At 48.7% G+C, this 16,578-nt stretch overlaps 1 protein-coding gene across 3 annotated transcripts in view; it reads right to left on the bottom strand.

Moving 5' to 3' along the window:
- The window catches only part of ENPP6 (ectonucleotide pyrophosphatase/phosphodiesterase 6), a 99,706-nt gene that overhangs the window by 65,881 nt on the left and 17,247 nt on the right, over positions 1–16,578 (bottom strand). The window contains exon 1 of one of the 3 annotated variants that reach the window (XM_044938434.2): positions 13,112–13,821. The exons of 1 other annotated variant lie outside the window; for it this stretch is intronic. In XM_044938434.2, coding sequence (XP_044794369.2) covers positions 13,112–13,352 — 241 coding nt within the window. In that variant the 5' untranslated portion in view covers positions 13,353–13,821. Of the gene's footprint in view, positions 1–13,111; positions 13,822–16,578 lie in introns of those variants that run through there. One more of the 3 variants, XM_006075123.4, reaches the window with a different exon arrangement.

Raw genomic sequence — 16,578 nt, 5'->3', positions numbered from 1 at the left:
AGGCAGGGATGGTCAAAAGATAAATTCCGCAGAGAGAGGCTGAAAGATGACACTGGATGTTGCTATTAGAAGGTTTGGCCTGTCCGGCTGTTTCAGAGCCTCAGAACCCAGCAGCTCCATGTGCCTGGCCGGCCAGCAGGCCCCGCGCTGGAAGAGTGGACTGAAGTCGATCTATTAATAATAAATAGTTCCTCAAGATTAGGCCTTGAATTGCTCTCTGGCTGCCCTTCTTTCCTTGCCATGGTTCTATGCGGGGATTTCTCCAGTGAAACAGAGGGGCATGGAGTCCATTAGTTTTTTTTCCCCAAAGAATTATTAAACTTTGTTCCTCCGGGAAATTGGTAGTGAAGGATGTGATTTTAAGTACAACTTTCTGGCCGAGGTTTCTAACCCCCTCCCCCCGCACCCTGCTCCTGAATCCTACCTCAAACCAGGTGACTTTCCCTCTTTTTAAAATCATACTCTGGGGGCTACCCTGGTGGTGGCTTAGTGGTGAAGAATCCGCCTGCCAATGCAGGAGAATGGGGTTTGATCCCTGACCAGGGTCAATCTCACAAGTCGGAGCAACTAAGCCTGTTGGACCATAACTTCTGAACCTGCGGTCTGCAGCCCGGAGCCACCACTTCTGAGCCCACGTGCTGCAACTAGTGAAATCCACACACCCTAGAGCCCGAGCTTCACGACAAGGAAGCCACTGCACTCAGCCCGCGCACCGCATCTAGGGAGTAGCCCCTGCTCACTACAACTAGAGAAAAGCAACGAAGACCCAGCACAGCCAAATATAAATAAATAAAATTATTATAAAAAAGAAGATGATACCATTTTTACAGGGTCTCTGGTAGTCCTTAAAAAAAAATCATAACTATGAATCTTAACAGGGCAAGGCGTGGGGGTAAAAACAATATTCATCCTTTGAAAAGTAAGTGTATGGCTGTCTGGCTTCAAATGCCAACCATAGCTGCAGTGCCCTTTGGGTTCAGTAGTGACGGTTGTCCAGAGGGCGCACGGGGCAACACCACCACTCTCTTCCCTTTGACATGCATCAAGGTTGGAAAGTTCCAGGGGAAACAGACCAGAAGTGGTCACAGCAGGGGACGACACTCCTGGCAGTCCAGCAGTGAACCTTCTGCCCTTCCAGTGCAGGGGGCACGGATCTGATCTCGAGTTGGGGAACTGCGATCCCACATGCTGCTCAATGCAACGTTGAGCCAAACAAACAATAAATAAAAGTGTTAAAAAGAAGAATTCATGTTTTAAAAAAAAAAGAGACGCGATCATGACAATAGATAAGACAGAGGACCTGTCACAGCATTTAAACCTACTTCTTGGAGCCCTCAAGCTCAGGGAGCTTCTCTATAGCTCAGTTGGTAAAGACTCTGCCTGTAATGCAGGAGACCTGGGTTCGATCCCTGGGTCGGGAAGAGCCCCTGGAGAAGGGCATGGCAACCCACTCCAGTATTCTTGCCTGGAGAATCCCATGGACAGAGGAGCCTGGCAGGCTACAGTCCATGGGGTCGCAAAGAGTCGGACACAACTGAGCGACTAACACTTGGAGCCCTCAACCCCTCATTTTTTTTTCAGGAAAGAAATTTGAACCCAGAAAGACTTTGAAGCCACAGGGTTTTGAAGCCACCAAAGCCAGACTAGAACTAACACCTCTTGCTTCTAATCTATCACCCTTCTCACAAAGACGTCACCAAAGACAGAGAGGAAGTGACCGGGCCATGCCCAGGGTGGTCAGCACCAGGGTGGGCGCCCAAACACGGAGAGAACGGGGACTCATGTGAGGGGACAGGCGGTTACATATGGCCTTGACCGGAAAGACTAGAAGACATGGCAAAGTCAAACACAAGGCAATCTTGTTTTGGCAGAAGCACTGCCTTTTTATTTCACGTTACTAAGAAATTCGTATTCTGCTGACCACAAAACCACCTGAGGTGGAAGCCGGGTAAAAAGGATACCTTCTACCTCACACCCTTCACCCGAGGGAACTGCTATTTCTGAAAACTTTTCCAGACTCCTGGTTATAAATGACTTAAACTCCCAAACCTAAAATCTCTTGGGAAGAAGACAGAAGTTGTTTTAAGCCACCAGAGCGCTGCAGTCCTCCCCGGTTTGGAATTTAGCGAAAAGGTTAAACCATAAGGAATTTCCAATTGGCTATCTACTCACTTCTTAAAATATTTGACAGAGTGAGCAACTTCACTTTCACTTTTCACTTTCATGCATTGGAGAAGGAAATGGCAACCCACTCCAGTGCTCTTGCCTGGAGAATCCCAGGGACGGGGGAGCCTGGTGGGCTGCTGTCTATGGGGTCGCACAGAGTCGGACACGACTGAAGCGACTTAGCAGCAGCAGCAGCAGCAAAATACTTAATTATACACACTTCTGTTTTGTGTTTCGGAAACCTATTCTAAACTGGTGTGGACTGGGGCTGGGGAGAAGTAGGCTGTCGAGCTGTGTTTTAAGCAGTGTTTGCAATGTCCATTTGGACTTTTCATCCGCTGTGAAACTACAAAGCTCCCCCATGATGGCCTAGCCTCGGGGGCTGCCTTTCTGTAAGAAGAGGGGGTGTGATGGCAAAGAGAATTTAAAAGAAAATGGGCTGAGTATTGAGGATAAAGCAGTTTACAAGTAACTTTAGTGAAAATGCTCGTTGCTCAATTGTGTCTGTCTCTTTGTGACCCCATGGACTGCAGCCCACCAGGCTCCTCTCTCCATGGAATTCTCCAGGCAAGAGTACTTGAGTGGGGTGCCATTCCCTTCTCCAGGGGATCTTCCCAGCCCAGGGATCAAACCCAGGTCTCCAGCATTGCAGGCAGATTCTTTACCATCTGAGCCACCAGGGAAGTCCTAAGAAACTCTAAAACAAACACAAAGCGATGCTTACTGAGTTCCTACCAAGTGTCAGGGTCCATGAGACACTTGACGGGGAGGGCCCGGCCCTCACTGGGACCACCAGGCCCTCCCAGGCCCCAGAACCGAGTGTACGAACAAACACCTGCTCCGCGGTCACTGAGACGGCCTGGGTCAGTGTCCCAGATGTGGCTTGTCAAAAGAGGCCTGTTTAAGCCATGCCGTACAACTGTTCAGCCGTGGCCATCTGAGATAAGTAGCTAAGTGTCTGAGGTTGAATCCTCTCTTTTATACTCAACCCCAGAAGCGCTTATTGTTCGTATTGTCCATTGAGACACACAAAGGAGGGTTTAAAAACAGAGTTGTCCCTGAGGTTCTTGGTCTGGAAGAAGCCTGGAAGGGCAGGGACACACGCACTGTGGAGTGTGTGTGTGCAGGCGTGCGTCGTGTGCATAACAAATGCAGCTACAAGGTCTCTGGCTGAGGGGCAGACGCTTGGATGGCCGCAGGACAGCGCTGCGCTGAGAGCCACTTCCTTGAAAGCGGGAGGTCCCAACACGAACGCAGGATGCCGTACTCCCAGGTTCTGCCAGCCTGGGGCTCTGTGAGCTTGAGTAAGCGATTTCATATCGCTTAGCCTCAGTTTCCTCAGATAGAAAACCAGGGTAACCATGCCTGCCTTCCAGGGTTGTCTGAGGATGGCCTGAAATTCAATTTGAAAGCACCTAGCACTAAGTGCTGTAGACACACACATGTAGAAATCCAGTAGGCGTTTGGGAAATGTACATTCTGTTCCCTCTTCACTGAATCTGGCTGCTTGTTACAAAGGAGGACAACAGTCGTGCTGCAGAGACATAGGCCTCCATTGTCATCAAAGATTCTGACTCCAGCAACCAGAGGCAGTGTGACGAAGATGCCGAGGGACAGATGGGGGGTGCAGAGGTCCTCTGTGCTGGTCCTGATTTACCCATTTCCTGGCTAGGTAACCTCATACTAACTGCTTACCCCTCCACCCAAACTTGAGTTCTCTCATTTGCGAATTTGCCCTTACATAGCTTCCAAGGTGATTATAAAGACCATTTGAAGGTATCAAGATTAGAAAGGAAGAAATAACTGTTTTTATTTGCAGGAAATAGGATCTTGTCGATCCTTGCGATGCAGAAAATCCTGAGGAATCCACAAAATTCAATTAGATCTAATAAACAAATTCAGCAAGGTAGTGAGATACAAGACCAACACCCAGAAATCCACTGTTTTCATACACTGCAAAAGTGAAATTAAGAAAATAATTCCATTCATAATAAAATAAAAAATAAAATGCCTAGAAATTATTTAAAAAGAAGGGAAAGACTTGTGCCCTGAAAATTATAGAGCGCTGTGGGAAGACTTTGGAAACTGAATGGACATCCCATGTTTGTGGATCAGAAAATTTAATACTGTTACATTCGTAATATGCCCTAAATTGTTGGATAGGTTCAACACAACACCTAACAAAATCCTAGCTAGAGTTTTGTTTTTTTTCCCCAGAAATTGAAAAGCTCATACTAAAACTCATTTGGAAATACCAGTGATTCAAGATAGCCAAAACAATCTTCAAGAAGAAGTACTAAGTGGAAAAACATACACACCCCAACTTCACAACTTACCACAAAGCTACAGAGATCATGACAGTGTGGTCCTAGTATCAGGACGAACATAGGGAGTTAAACTGAGAGCCCAGGAATAAACTCTAACATTCGCGGTCAGTTGATTTTCTACAAAAAATGTCAAGAAAATTCAGCAGGAAAGAAATTATTATTTCAACAAACGGTGCCAGAACAGTTATCTCACGCCACACACAAAAATTAGCTCCACATGTATCGTGAGCCTAGATGTAAGAACTAAAAGTATAAAACTCTCAGGAGACTAATGACCAGGGCTGAAGTCCTAATGCCTTAGGACTGGGTATGTGGTCCAGGACCTTTGCAAAGTCATAGAGGAGGAAAAGAGGTCACACCACCACCCACCCAGTAGAGATTGAAACTGAATCTCCACTGAGCCCAGTGGGAGGGAGGTCAGAGTCAGATTGAGATTTATTTTTTTTTATTGCAGTAAAATATACATAATATAGAACTTACCACTTGAACCACTTTTAAGTGTACAGTTCAGTTTTATGAAGAACATTCACCCTGAGTGTGCAGCCGTCAGCACCACCCATCTCCAGAACTTTTTATTATCCCAAACTGAAACTCTGCCTCATTCAACATTAACTCCTTATTCCCCCAACCCCTGATAACCACCTCCTACTCACTATCTCTGTGAATATGACGATTTTGGGTACCGCAGGTAAGTGGAATCAAACAATACATCTCTTTTTGTCTATGGCTTATTTGACTTAAAATGCTTTCAAGTTTACCCAGAGATTTAGATTATTTTTTTTTTAAAGAAAATCAAGAAATGCACAATTTATAATACACTAAATGGACATGAGTTTGAGTAAACTCCAGGAGTTGGTGATGGACAGGGAGGCCTGGCGTGCTGCAGTCCCTGGGGTCGCAAGGAGTCGAATACAACTAAGCGACTGAACTGACTGAACCAATATACTCAAGTTTGTGAACTTGGATCCACTTTACATACAGATGGACTTATTCATTTTCCCCTAATTCTGTCAAATTCTTATCTAATCCTGAAATTGTTTTTCTCTCTGATCCTCCACATTCAATTAGTCTTGCCAGTTCCCTATCAGACCCCTGACCCTAGGTCCACTCTGGAGACTTGACTCCCAGGCTCTTTAACTCTCCCCTTGGTCTTGGACAGCCTTGTCCAAATCCACACAGCTCAGAAATATCAGAGCAATTGTCTCAAAGCCTAGCTCTGCTCTCCAAATGCTCCATCATTCCCGCCTCTGCCCCTTGGCTTGAGTGATGCCAGTCACCCCCCACCCAGCCTTTTCTCCAGGTTTCAACTCCTCCCTCAAATCCTGGTGGCTCAGGTGATAAAGAGTCTGCCTGCAATGTGGGAGACCTGAGTTTGATCCTTGGGTTGGGAAGATCCCCTGGAGAAGAGAATGGCAAGCCACTCCAGTATTCTTGCCTGTAAAATCCCATGGACAGAGGAGCCTGGTGGGCTACAGTCCATGGGGTTGCAGAGAGTTAGACACGACTGAGCGACTAACACTTTCACTTTCCCACGTCCTTCAGGCTTTACTCAAATACCATCACCTCAGCAAACCTCCTCAGAAGTGGTCCCCACAACCCCTGTGCCTGTTCTGTCCTGGCCTGTGACTCCACACACACTGAGCTGTTCAGCTTCCTTATAAGCTCATCCAAGACAGAGGACACATCCCTTTGGAAGAGCAGTCTCACCTGGAAAACGTTCGCATAGCCTGCATAAGGAGTGATCATACACGAACATACATTATGAATTTATGTCAAAGTTACATGTTGCTGTAATAATTACCAGATTCAATAGTAATTATTACACTGTGGTTCAGACAGTAGGTGGTCCAGGAGTCAGCAAATGAATGAAAATGGGCTCTCAAAGCACTACCCAGCTCTGAAATGTGACCATCTGTGGGTCAAGGCTGTATGGGGAGTGGGGGGCATCTTACTTTGGCCTGAAAGAGAAAGATGGGTTGGAGGGCAGCTGCGGCCGGGCTGGGGTTGAGGCCGGGGGGGTTGCAGGGAGGACGGGAATAGAGCCCTTCCAGAAGTAAGAAGTGATATCAGCCAAGGGAAGGGCAGGACATTCTGGGAGAGGCCTTCAACCAAAACGGGGAGGTAAAGAGGTCACTCTCCAGAGTTCCATCCCCAAAAGGGTTTCACGACTGGCTGACCAAACCCCAGTGATCCCTGCATTTGAAGGGTAGGAACCAGTCTGTGTCCACTGATGGAATCTCCCGAGGCGTGATTCACCACGCAGCTGGCTGGTGGGTTCAAAAGTCCAACAGGTGGTTGAGAATCGGATAAATAAAAAAGGCATTTTTGTTTTCATTGGACTATTTTAGCTTTCAGCAGCTGTTGACACAGTCTGAGAGTGAACTCTCTGGAACATGATTTTCCTTCTTATCTGTTCCATCAGAACTCAGGGAGGTTATTTGAGGCTCGTGAAGAAGAGCAGCCATCCTCCTAGGATCATCCAGACCCAGGGAAGTGGGGAAGAGAACTGAGCTGAGCCCCAAACACCCCCATCTCCACCCCCACCACACACAACCTTCTAGAGGCTTCCACCTCCCCCTTGACCAGATCTTGATGAAATCTACACAGAAGGCTTCTTTGGATCCCATCTCTACTTCAACTTACACATCTCGGCAGATGTTCGAGAGGCTGAGGGAGGAAGCAAAAGCCGTCCAGTAGGGAAGCCTCACCAGGACAGAGTGGAGTGCTGAAGGGCGCCAGCCAAGTGGCAAGCACGGATGAAGAGGCAGGAAGGACCAGAAGCGATGGCTCAGCTTCCAGCCCCCTGTATCTGAGGGAGGCTGTCCTTTTGGCTGGGACGCTCTGCTCTAGGTCCCACTTGTCCTGGCACTGCAGGAGCGCCCCTTCTTACAGGCAGGCACCCAGGGGGAATCACTTCCTCAGGGCGGGAAGGATGGGCAGAGCCCCTCACACAAGCCTGTCTGCGATTTCAGCCTGGGCACCTCTCATCCAGGTGCGTGTTCCCTGCATGACTCCGTGACCCAGCTCTTAAGCCCCTTCTCCTCGTAGGGAAAGGGCCAAAGACAGGAGGAGGTCACGATCAAGCACCAGATCCGACACAGGACCCAGAAGAGCCCCAGACCTGCCCCGGGGTCCCCGCCTGGGAGACCATGGACACAATGGCCTTATTCAGGGATGGGGACTCTGAAACCCGAGTAGGTGTTGTCGAAAGGGTCTCTGAAATAAACGTTGACCTGCTGACTCAGGCTCCCTCTGAATCCATTTGAAGTGTTCTTTAACCTGTCTGTGGCAAAGCAGTCTTAACGGAGCAGCCTAGGCAGCAGCCTGCGGTCCCATAGGTCAGCAGCGGGGAGAGGAGAGTGAGACCGGAGACCCACCTCGGGTGGAGACCGCCTGGTTCCATGTGGGGAACCTCCTGAAGGAGGGTTTGCTGAGCTCAGAATCAAAGGCTTTCAGCACGCCTTCAAGCTCTGCCACCAACCTCGCCAGCCCCTCCTGCTGGGAATGTGTTTCTTGAAGCCAGACGAACCCCTGTAACAAGAGCGCCCTGGCCTCACCGTGGACGCCAAGAGAAACAGGCTTTTCGAAAAGTGGCACTTCAGTGTAGACAGGTCTGGTGGTGGGAACTGAAATAATGACGCGCCAAGAGAGATTACTTTTGTAAATTCTGGGAATGTGCTTTTTTCCTCCAGGTTTGAGCCTCTGAGTGCTCCTAACCAATTCGGCCACCCAGACACCTCGCACACCCACTCCTCAGCATCCACTACACATACTTAGTTTTAAGTGGAAACGTGAAAGGATGTCATTAGGTGTCTCCGGGAAGTAAGTGACAAAATTCAGACAAAAGTTCATGCAGTTGAGAAGACAGATTTAACTGTGTGTCTGTGAGAAATATCCTCTACCAGCTGCGGGGCAAGTAGAAAGACAAGTCCATGTACGGGGGTCCACTGGGACCCACAGGACCAATTTCTTGCTTGGACTCCTATCATTTTTCTACACGTTTTTGGAACCCTCCTTCACCCTACTGTCTTTGATCCCCTCAAGGGCCAAGTCCAGGTGAATATCCTAATTCAACCTGAAATCTAGTCTGATGAAAACTGACTTCATCAAATAAACAGCTATCCAAGCTTTCCCATCTCTGCTCATAGGAGCCCGAGACTTCTGAATTTCTTGTAGCCTTGGAATTGACTCAGGTTCTCTTCCTCTTAGCTCTTCCATATTCACTCATACTCAGCAAGTTCTGCTCCAAGGGTATGCCTCAAATTCAACTTTTCACTTACAGCCCATTGTAAAGAATAGATGCTCAAGGTACATCGTTGCAGCACTAGTTACTATTGTAACTAATGTTGTAACCAGGACATGAAAGCATCAACATCCATCAATAGAAGAATGGATACATATATACAATGCAATATATACTCAGCCACAAAAATGAACGAGACTGTAGTGATGCGAATGGACCTAGAGTCTGTCACACAAAGTGAAGTAAGTCAGAAAGAGAAAATCAAATATCCTGTATTAACACACATGAATATATATGGAAGCCAGAAAAATGGTACAGATTTACCTATTTGCAGGGCAGGAATAGAAGCACAGATTCAGAGAAGGGACATGTGGACACAGAGGGGGAGGAAGCATTGACACATATGCAATTGCATGCATGCTCAGTCATGTCCAACTCCTTTTGACCCCACGAGCTGTAGCCCGCCAGGCTCCTCTGTCTATGGGATTCTCCAGGCAAGAATACTGGAGTGGGGTGCCATTTCCTTCTCCAGGGGGTCTTCCCAACACAGAGATTGAACGTGCATCTCCTGCGTCTCCTGCATTGGCAGGCAGATTCTTTACCAATGTGCCTCCTGGAAAGCCCAATGTATACACTAGCATGTGTAAAATAGATCCAGGGGAGGGGAGGCCAGGGAGCCTGGAGGCCAAGTCCACGCTGCTTGTGCTGGAGGCTCGCAGAGACCCCCCAGGTGAAACCTTGAATTCTGCAGAAGGTTGAGGATGTGGGCTTTTTTCAAAACTTGATTTCTCAAGTATTATCTGCATTGATTTCCTTTGGCCCAAGTGACAGCTGGTTTTAATTTAAATCAGCTATTTTCTTGAAAGCAAGGGAAAGCTTACCTTATCCCATAATCCCTCACTCCAGAATGTGGGGCCTTGCAGTCTGGGAAGAATTCGCTTCAGGTGGCATTTCTAGGAGGGCGGTCAGAACTGTACCAGCACAGATATTAATTCTAAGTAGTTAAATTTCTTGGTTTTGCCTTGATTCCAGTAGATGATTAATCAAGTGCCTTTGTCCAGGCTCTGGCTGTCTCCTGGTCATAAGGAGACCTCTGTCTGTGGATCCCGGGTCACACGCACCACCTTCGGGACATGCCAGGACTGGAGTCAGTGCCGTGCTGGTTCCTGTGTGACATCTGGGCCTCTGAAGCCTGCCCTCCAATCTCAGCCCTGTTATCGATGCCCTCAGGTGTCTGGAGGGAAGCACGCAGTCTCCCAGCACTTTATTTGGTAGTTCAGTCGGTCGTGTCTGACTCCTTGTGACCCTATGTGACCCCACTGTAGCCCACCAGGGTCCTGTGTCCATGGGACTCTCCAGGCAATAATCCTGGAGTAGGTTGCCATTTCCTCCCCCAGGGGATCTTCCCAACCCAGGGACTGAGCCTGAGTCTCTTCTATCTCCTGCGCTGACTGGCCAATTCCACTGCTGAGCCACCAGGGAAGCCATATTTGTCCTGCTGCAAATACATTTTGGGCTTCCCCGGTGGTGCTAGTGGTAAAGAGTCCTCCTGCCAATGCAGGAGATGCAAGAGACTCAGGTTCGATCCCTGGGTCAGGAAGATCCCCTCGGGGAGGAAATGGCAACCTACTCCAATATTCTTGCCTGGAGAATCCCATGGACAGAGGAGCCTGGAGGGCTACAGTCCATGGGATCGCAAATAGGCAGAAATGACTGAGCACACGACACACGCAGCACACACAGGCCTCCCAAGAGGTGCCAGTCCTAACCTTCTCAATTCATGCCTGCTGCTGGCAGCAGCTGAGATTCTGGCCTGATCAGGACCCACAAACTAAGGAAACCGAGGTTCAGGGCACTGTGACGACTTGTGCCTGAAGTCTTCCCGACCCTGCGAGGACTCCTACCACAGCTTCAAGCAGCTTCTCTCCCAGCTTCAAGGCCAAGTTCATTCCAGTAACCCATCATTCCTCATTACGCAAAGAGAACACCGAGGGCTTTATGTCTTATGGGCAATAATTCACGTAAGGAAGTGAGATCATAGTCCGTCTTAGGAATTCTGAGGACCCTTAAGACAGTGTGTATTTCGGTACAGAAGGGATCTAGCGTGATTCTTTTGTTGGTTCATGAAATGCTCAAACGCTCAAACCCTAAGTGCACTTCCCAACAGATATATCCTTCTTTATATATATTAAAAAAGAGGAATTTTTCAATATCAGGTGGAAAAATAAGCACGGACATTGGGGGAAATAGTCTAGATTTCACCCTGAGTCAGTTCCAGGGCAGCGGACATGACAGCAGCCTCACGGCCGGGCACTGCCCAGCCCATAGTCCTGCTCCAAGCCTTACGTCCACTCAGTGTGTAAAAGACAAGCCACACCCAAGGACATCTGCACATGAACATATGTTGCGGGACACAGCCTATACATATTGCTTCCATAAAGTAAAAAAACGAGGCGGGGGCTTCCTTGGTGGCTCAGTGGTAAAGAATCTGCCTGCCAATGCAGGAGACACAGGTTCAATCCCTGGTCCGGGAAGATCCCACGTGCCGTGGGGCAACTGAACCCATGTGCCACAACTGCTGAGCCTGTGCTCTGGAGCCCGGGAGCGGCAACAACTGAGCCCCAGTGCTGCAACTTTGAGGCCTGCAAGTTTGAAAGTAAAGAAGATCTCTGTCAAATATTCCTGGGATCTGCACTGTCCCCCCATGAAAAGAGCCCTTCTGTCACAACTAGACCAGAGACTAGACTACACCCACAGCCTGACAAGAAAGTGTCTGCGTGACTAAGACTTTGTGCCAATTAGTCCTTGTGGGGATATCAGGAACGGGGGCTCTGACGAACAAAGGGTCGTGTCACTGGCTTGGCTTCTCCACAGAGACTGTAATGGTCCCTTTTTGCTCCCTGGAGTCTGGCTTGCTCAGATTGGATTTTGTTCATCTTTTACTGAGACTGAGAAAAGTTCACGTGGCAGTTTGTGAATTGAGTCTCCCGGCAAGGCTCTGAAAGACAACTGGTGTGGGGGGTGGTCTGCGGGTGTGAAAACCCCGGACGGACGGAGTGGAAGCCAGGCTTGGACACACAATAGCATCTATGTGTGGCCCGGCAGCCAGCAAGCGGCTTCCTTCCCTGCAAGGGGAGAGCCGTGCCAAGTGAGGACCAGAAGATCTTAGAGATGCTGATCATTTGTCTGTTGGAGGGAGACGTTTTAAAATGGGCAAATAATTTCCTTGCTGTGTGCAGTCTGGATTTTCTTTCCTCTCCATGCCCTTATTTCTAATTCCCAAACTCTCTCCCCTGTTTCATTTTATAGCATTTTTATGCACACATGCATTCGGTTTCCATGTATGAAGTCAGACACAGCAATTTGTCTTTCCAGAATCCTGGGGCTTTGCTGTTCTGTGAAGATCCATAATGAGATACCAAAGTTCTCATTCCCTTCCTGTTAACATAATTCATGGAGTTTTTCCCTATGCTCAGAGCACAGAGCTAAATCCTGCATAAGCATCATCAATAACAATGCATTCTTACCAGTGTCCTTGGACAGTTCACTAAATTCTTTCTGAGTGCCTCTTGCTGGCCCTTACAATGGTTAACTGGTAAACAAACTGGAAGCTAGGAATCCCACTGTGCCATCAGGATGTACATTGTATGACACAGATAGAGGATCAAGTTCGTGGAATCACATTCGGCGTGCCTGCAATCCCAGGTGAAGGTCATCTTTAGGCAAAAGTCAGCTTTCCCAAACATTGGCCCAGTTTGGGTGAGCTGGGGATTTGGGTTTTGTTTTCTTAACAGATGCTAGAAGTTAAAAACAGGAATCTGAACTATGCGTCAATTTTTTCTTCTCCATGTCATTTTACCTGGCCCAAAAAGGCAAAAGAAGGAGCAAGTAGTGTTGCTAAGTAATACACCCTCCATCCAAGTCATGCAGGAATCCCACGTGTAACTTTCATAGCCCAACAAGCCAAAACAGTTCCAGGATGACAGATGACTGCAGAGTAAAAGGGACAGAAGGAATTTTATCCAAACGAAGACCTGTTGGCTTTTTAAATTTCAACTTAGAAAATACAGAGTTGGCTAGAATTTTTAATTTGCAAAACAAATAACCACTTTAACCATCATCTAATAGTAGAGTCCTCTGTTCTCCACGCTGCGAAGCCAAAATAGGTCCTAGGGAATAACTTTAGGAAAATAACACATTCATGCACTCACAAAAAAAGGAACCTCAGCTGAGAACACACACTTCTTGCCTATCCCTGGGGTCCCCAAAGATGAAGGCAGACTGAACCTTTAAATACGATTCTAATGGCAGGAGCTCACTGTTCCTGATGGACTCCAGCCCGCCCTCCGCACCCAGAGGAGGACAGGGTACTCACCGGTCATGAGGCTGTAGTAATTGGGATAAGAGAGAGTGGGAAAGTCCGGGGTCAAGTAATCCACTTTGACCCCTCTGCTCACAATCTCTTTGAACCCAGGCAAGGACTCCAGGGCCTCATCGCTGATGTAGTCTGCTCGGAAGCCGTCCAGCAGAAACACCAGGAGTTTCCGGCGGGCCGAGGCTGGCTGTGCCAGGCTGAGCACGAGGGCCAGCAGGAGGACCCCCAGCTTCCCTGCCATGCTGCCAGGAGCCTGCCCCAGCCGAGGACGCAGAGTCTGCCGCTCTTCTCTCTTCTAGGGGCTGGACCTTGACTACTGGCCTTCCTGAGCCAAGTTCACTTTCAGAATTTAAAGGTACAGCACCCCCTTTTAAAAAAAACGTCTAGGCTCACCCTTTACTAGCACGTCTGGAGATGGACTCCTTCAGAGAAGTCAGGTTCCCAAACCAGCCGGAATGAATACCAGGGGAGAGAGAGAGAGTGCAACCCGTCAACCACAAAGGGGCACTTGCCATGGGTGCTTGCCATCTATTGTACCTCTACAATGGTGAAGTCACGTGATGCTGCAGCGGCTGACCTCTGACACCCTCCCCAACCCCCACCAAGGAGCCTAGGGTGGAGGTCAGGAATGAGGCACTCTGTATACCAGGAAACTGACACGGAAGGTCTTCGGATGGTGGTCAGATATTTTCAGGAGCTGGTTTTCCCTCATATCCTGTTGTTTGCTCATATCCAGAAAAGCACTAAAATCTGTCTGCTAGTTACTGTATCTCGTGACTAGCAGAAGCACCACAAGAACAGGAGAAACTCTACCAGAAAAAAAAAAAAAATACGTGCTTGATGGCATGTACTCCCCCTTTGCCAGAATCACATATACACTGTCCGTCCGCCCGACCTCTCTGGAGCAGTTTCCAAGAGCTATCAGAGGCGCTGTGTCCAGGCTGTCGTCCTCATTTTACCCCAAATAAAACTTAACTCACAACATTCACAGTGAGCATCTTTTTTAGTCGACAGTTATGGAGACCAGCGAGGAGCCCCAGAGAGGACTTCCCTCCTTCCCCCGAACTCTACGAGGAACCTGAGCCTTGGTACCAGCAGCGGCCCCTCGAGCCCATCCACCTCCTCAGGGAGTGCAGACAAATTTGGGGAAGTCTCTTTTGGTTCTAGGACCTCCCGTAGTGGCTGAGGATCCTGAGTTCTTGTTTTTTTTAATATGGGGAGAGGGACCAGGGACCTGCCCACTGACCTTGCTATCGGCCACAGGCCCCAGGTCTCTGGGGACATAGTGCGGACAGCACTCACTGGGACCAGCTCCCTCCATCCCCGGTGATCTGGGGCCAAGAGCAATGGAGGCAGAGCCGGCCTGGAACCCCACCGCCCTGGCCCCTGGCCTGCTCCATCCCCACACTGGAGGTGCAGCCCTCAGGCTCCTTCGCAAATGAATCCTCAAGGCAGCTAAGCCTGGGTCCCTGTCCCGTCTTTTCATCCCGTGATCTTCCCAACCACAGAGACCTCTTGTTCCTGCTGCAGGTGAACCCTGGAGCAGTGAGGTGGGAATAGAGACAGGTCCAGAGGCACTCCGGGTCCAGGGCTCACCGGCCCTCAGGGCCAGATGACGTGTGCTGCCCTCCCAGGGCTCTCTCCCGCCTGGGAAGGCATGGGGGTATTAGGCACTTGCCTGTGGTCCCTTGCAGTAGCTCACACCCTCTGCTCCCTCCCAGGAAGGGAATGTTCTGAGCCTTCCAAGAATCCCTGGCCTCTGCTGACCCAGCTGGGCCCATCTGGCTCTGCCTCTCTGTGATGGGACCAGAGTCTGAAGGGTTAGAGGTGGATGGACAAAGATGGGGTGACTGGAGATGGATCAGCCACATGGGAGAAGGGAGCATCCCCAGGAACCCAGGATGCCACCTCTAGGACCCAAGTTATTTCACCTGGGGGTTGTGGGGGGGGGTGGTGTATGTGCTCACCATGGTGGGCTACAATCCACGGGGTCCCTGGCTCCTCAGCCCATGGTTCTTCCAGGTAAGAATACTGGAGTGGGTAGCCATTCCCTTCTCCAAGGGATCTTCCCGACCCAGGGATCAGACCCAGGTCTCCTGCACCGCAGGCAGATTCTTTCCCATCTGAGCCATCGGGGTATATTGGAAGACACATCATTTAAAGGACTCACTACAACCCAGATGGAAAGGCCCCCCTGTCAGATGCTCTTAACTAGCTCATATGCAGCGAAATGAAAGGGAATTGACTCTTGGACCCATATTTCCCACTAAAAAGGGCTCCTACACTGGACTGGTCTATAGAGAGGAATGCTGACCTCAAACTCACCGTAAAAGGACCCTCAAAAAAAGGAGGAACTACACTCACACCAGGACGAGAAGAAGACGACATCAGAAGTAGACAGCTTACCCCAGATGCTGGACCTGAGTCCTATGGTCATTTATAATTTTCCATGACCTGTTGGACCTTTGCATATGAATCCAATGTTTTCATATCATGGACGTGATTCTATGCTAATTTTATAAATCAATCCAAATTGTTGGGTTTGTGGTCAATTACCTCTAGTACTTCTGGGTTACATGGTGGATATCCCCCCTCCAAAGCTCTGATTTGACAGCCCTTAGAAAATTTATTTCAGAAGAAAGTTTAATCCTATCCAGGCGACTCATGATTGCTATTAATATAGCATAACCATATTTACTTAAGAATGTATTTCCAAGATCAAATGGCAAAGTTCAACAATGCAAAACTGCAGTTATACTTGCACCAACCTCATAGATGGGATCCTCTTGCCCAGCCAATTGATAATACCTGCTCTCACCCTGGTCATAGATTTAAAATCTCTTTTCAGCTCATAAGGCTCAATCAAAACAACAAGCCAAATCTCAATCAATAACTGTGACCTCTTGTCTATTAAAAGGAAATCCCCCACATTATGAGATGGGCTTAGACAGTTAACAACAGGCTTTGGTCATTTAAGTTTAAAAGCTCCTCAGTGTTGGGAACAATTAAATCACACTAAGGATAATCAGCCTAATAACATTGGGATTCTAGGCTGGGTGCCTTATGAACAATGCCTACATATTATTACCCTTAGAGACAGTGATCGGTGTGGAACTGGCTGGGTCAGACGACCAGAGAGTCACTGCTGCTGCTGCTGCTAAGTTGCTTCAGTCGTGTCCGACTCTGTGCGACCCCATAGACGGCAGCCCACCAGGCTCCCCCGTCCCTGGGATTCTCCAGGTAAGAACACTGGAGTGGGTTGCCATTTCCTTCTCCAATGCAGGAAAGTGAAAAGTGAAAGTGAAGTCGCTCAGTCATGTCCGACTCTAGTTTGCACCAAATGGGACTCAGTGGATTTGTGGTACTAATTTATGGCCTTGGCTTCCACCTGGATGGATAGGAAAGTGGACCCTGGGGTTTGCATGGTGACTGATTCTTGTGACTAGCAGAAGCTTCAGGAGACCAGC

This window comes from Bubalus bubalis, chromosome 1 (genome assembly GCF_019923935.1).
Source record: "Bubalus bubalis isolate 160015118507 breed Murrah chromosome 1, NDDB_SH_1, whole genome shotgun sequence".
Lineage (NCBI taxonomy): Eukaryota > Metazoa > Chordata > Mammalia > Artiodactyla > Bovidae > Bubalus > Bubalus bubalis.
Note: the sequence above shows the minus strand (reverse complement) of the source record. Positions and strands in the feature narration are given on the sequence as shown.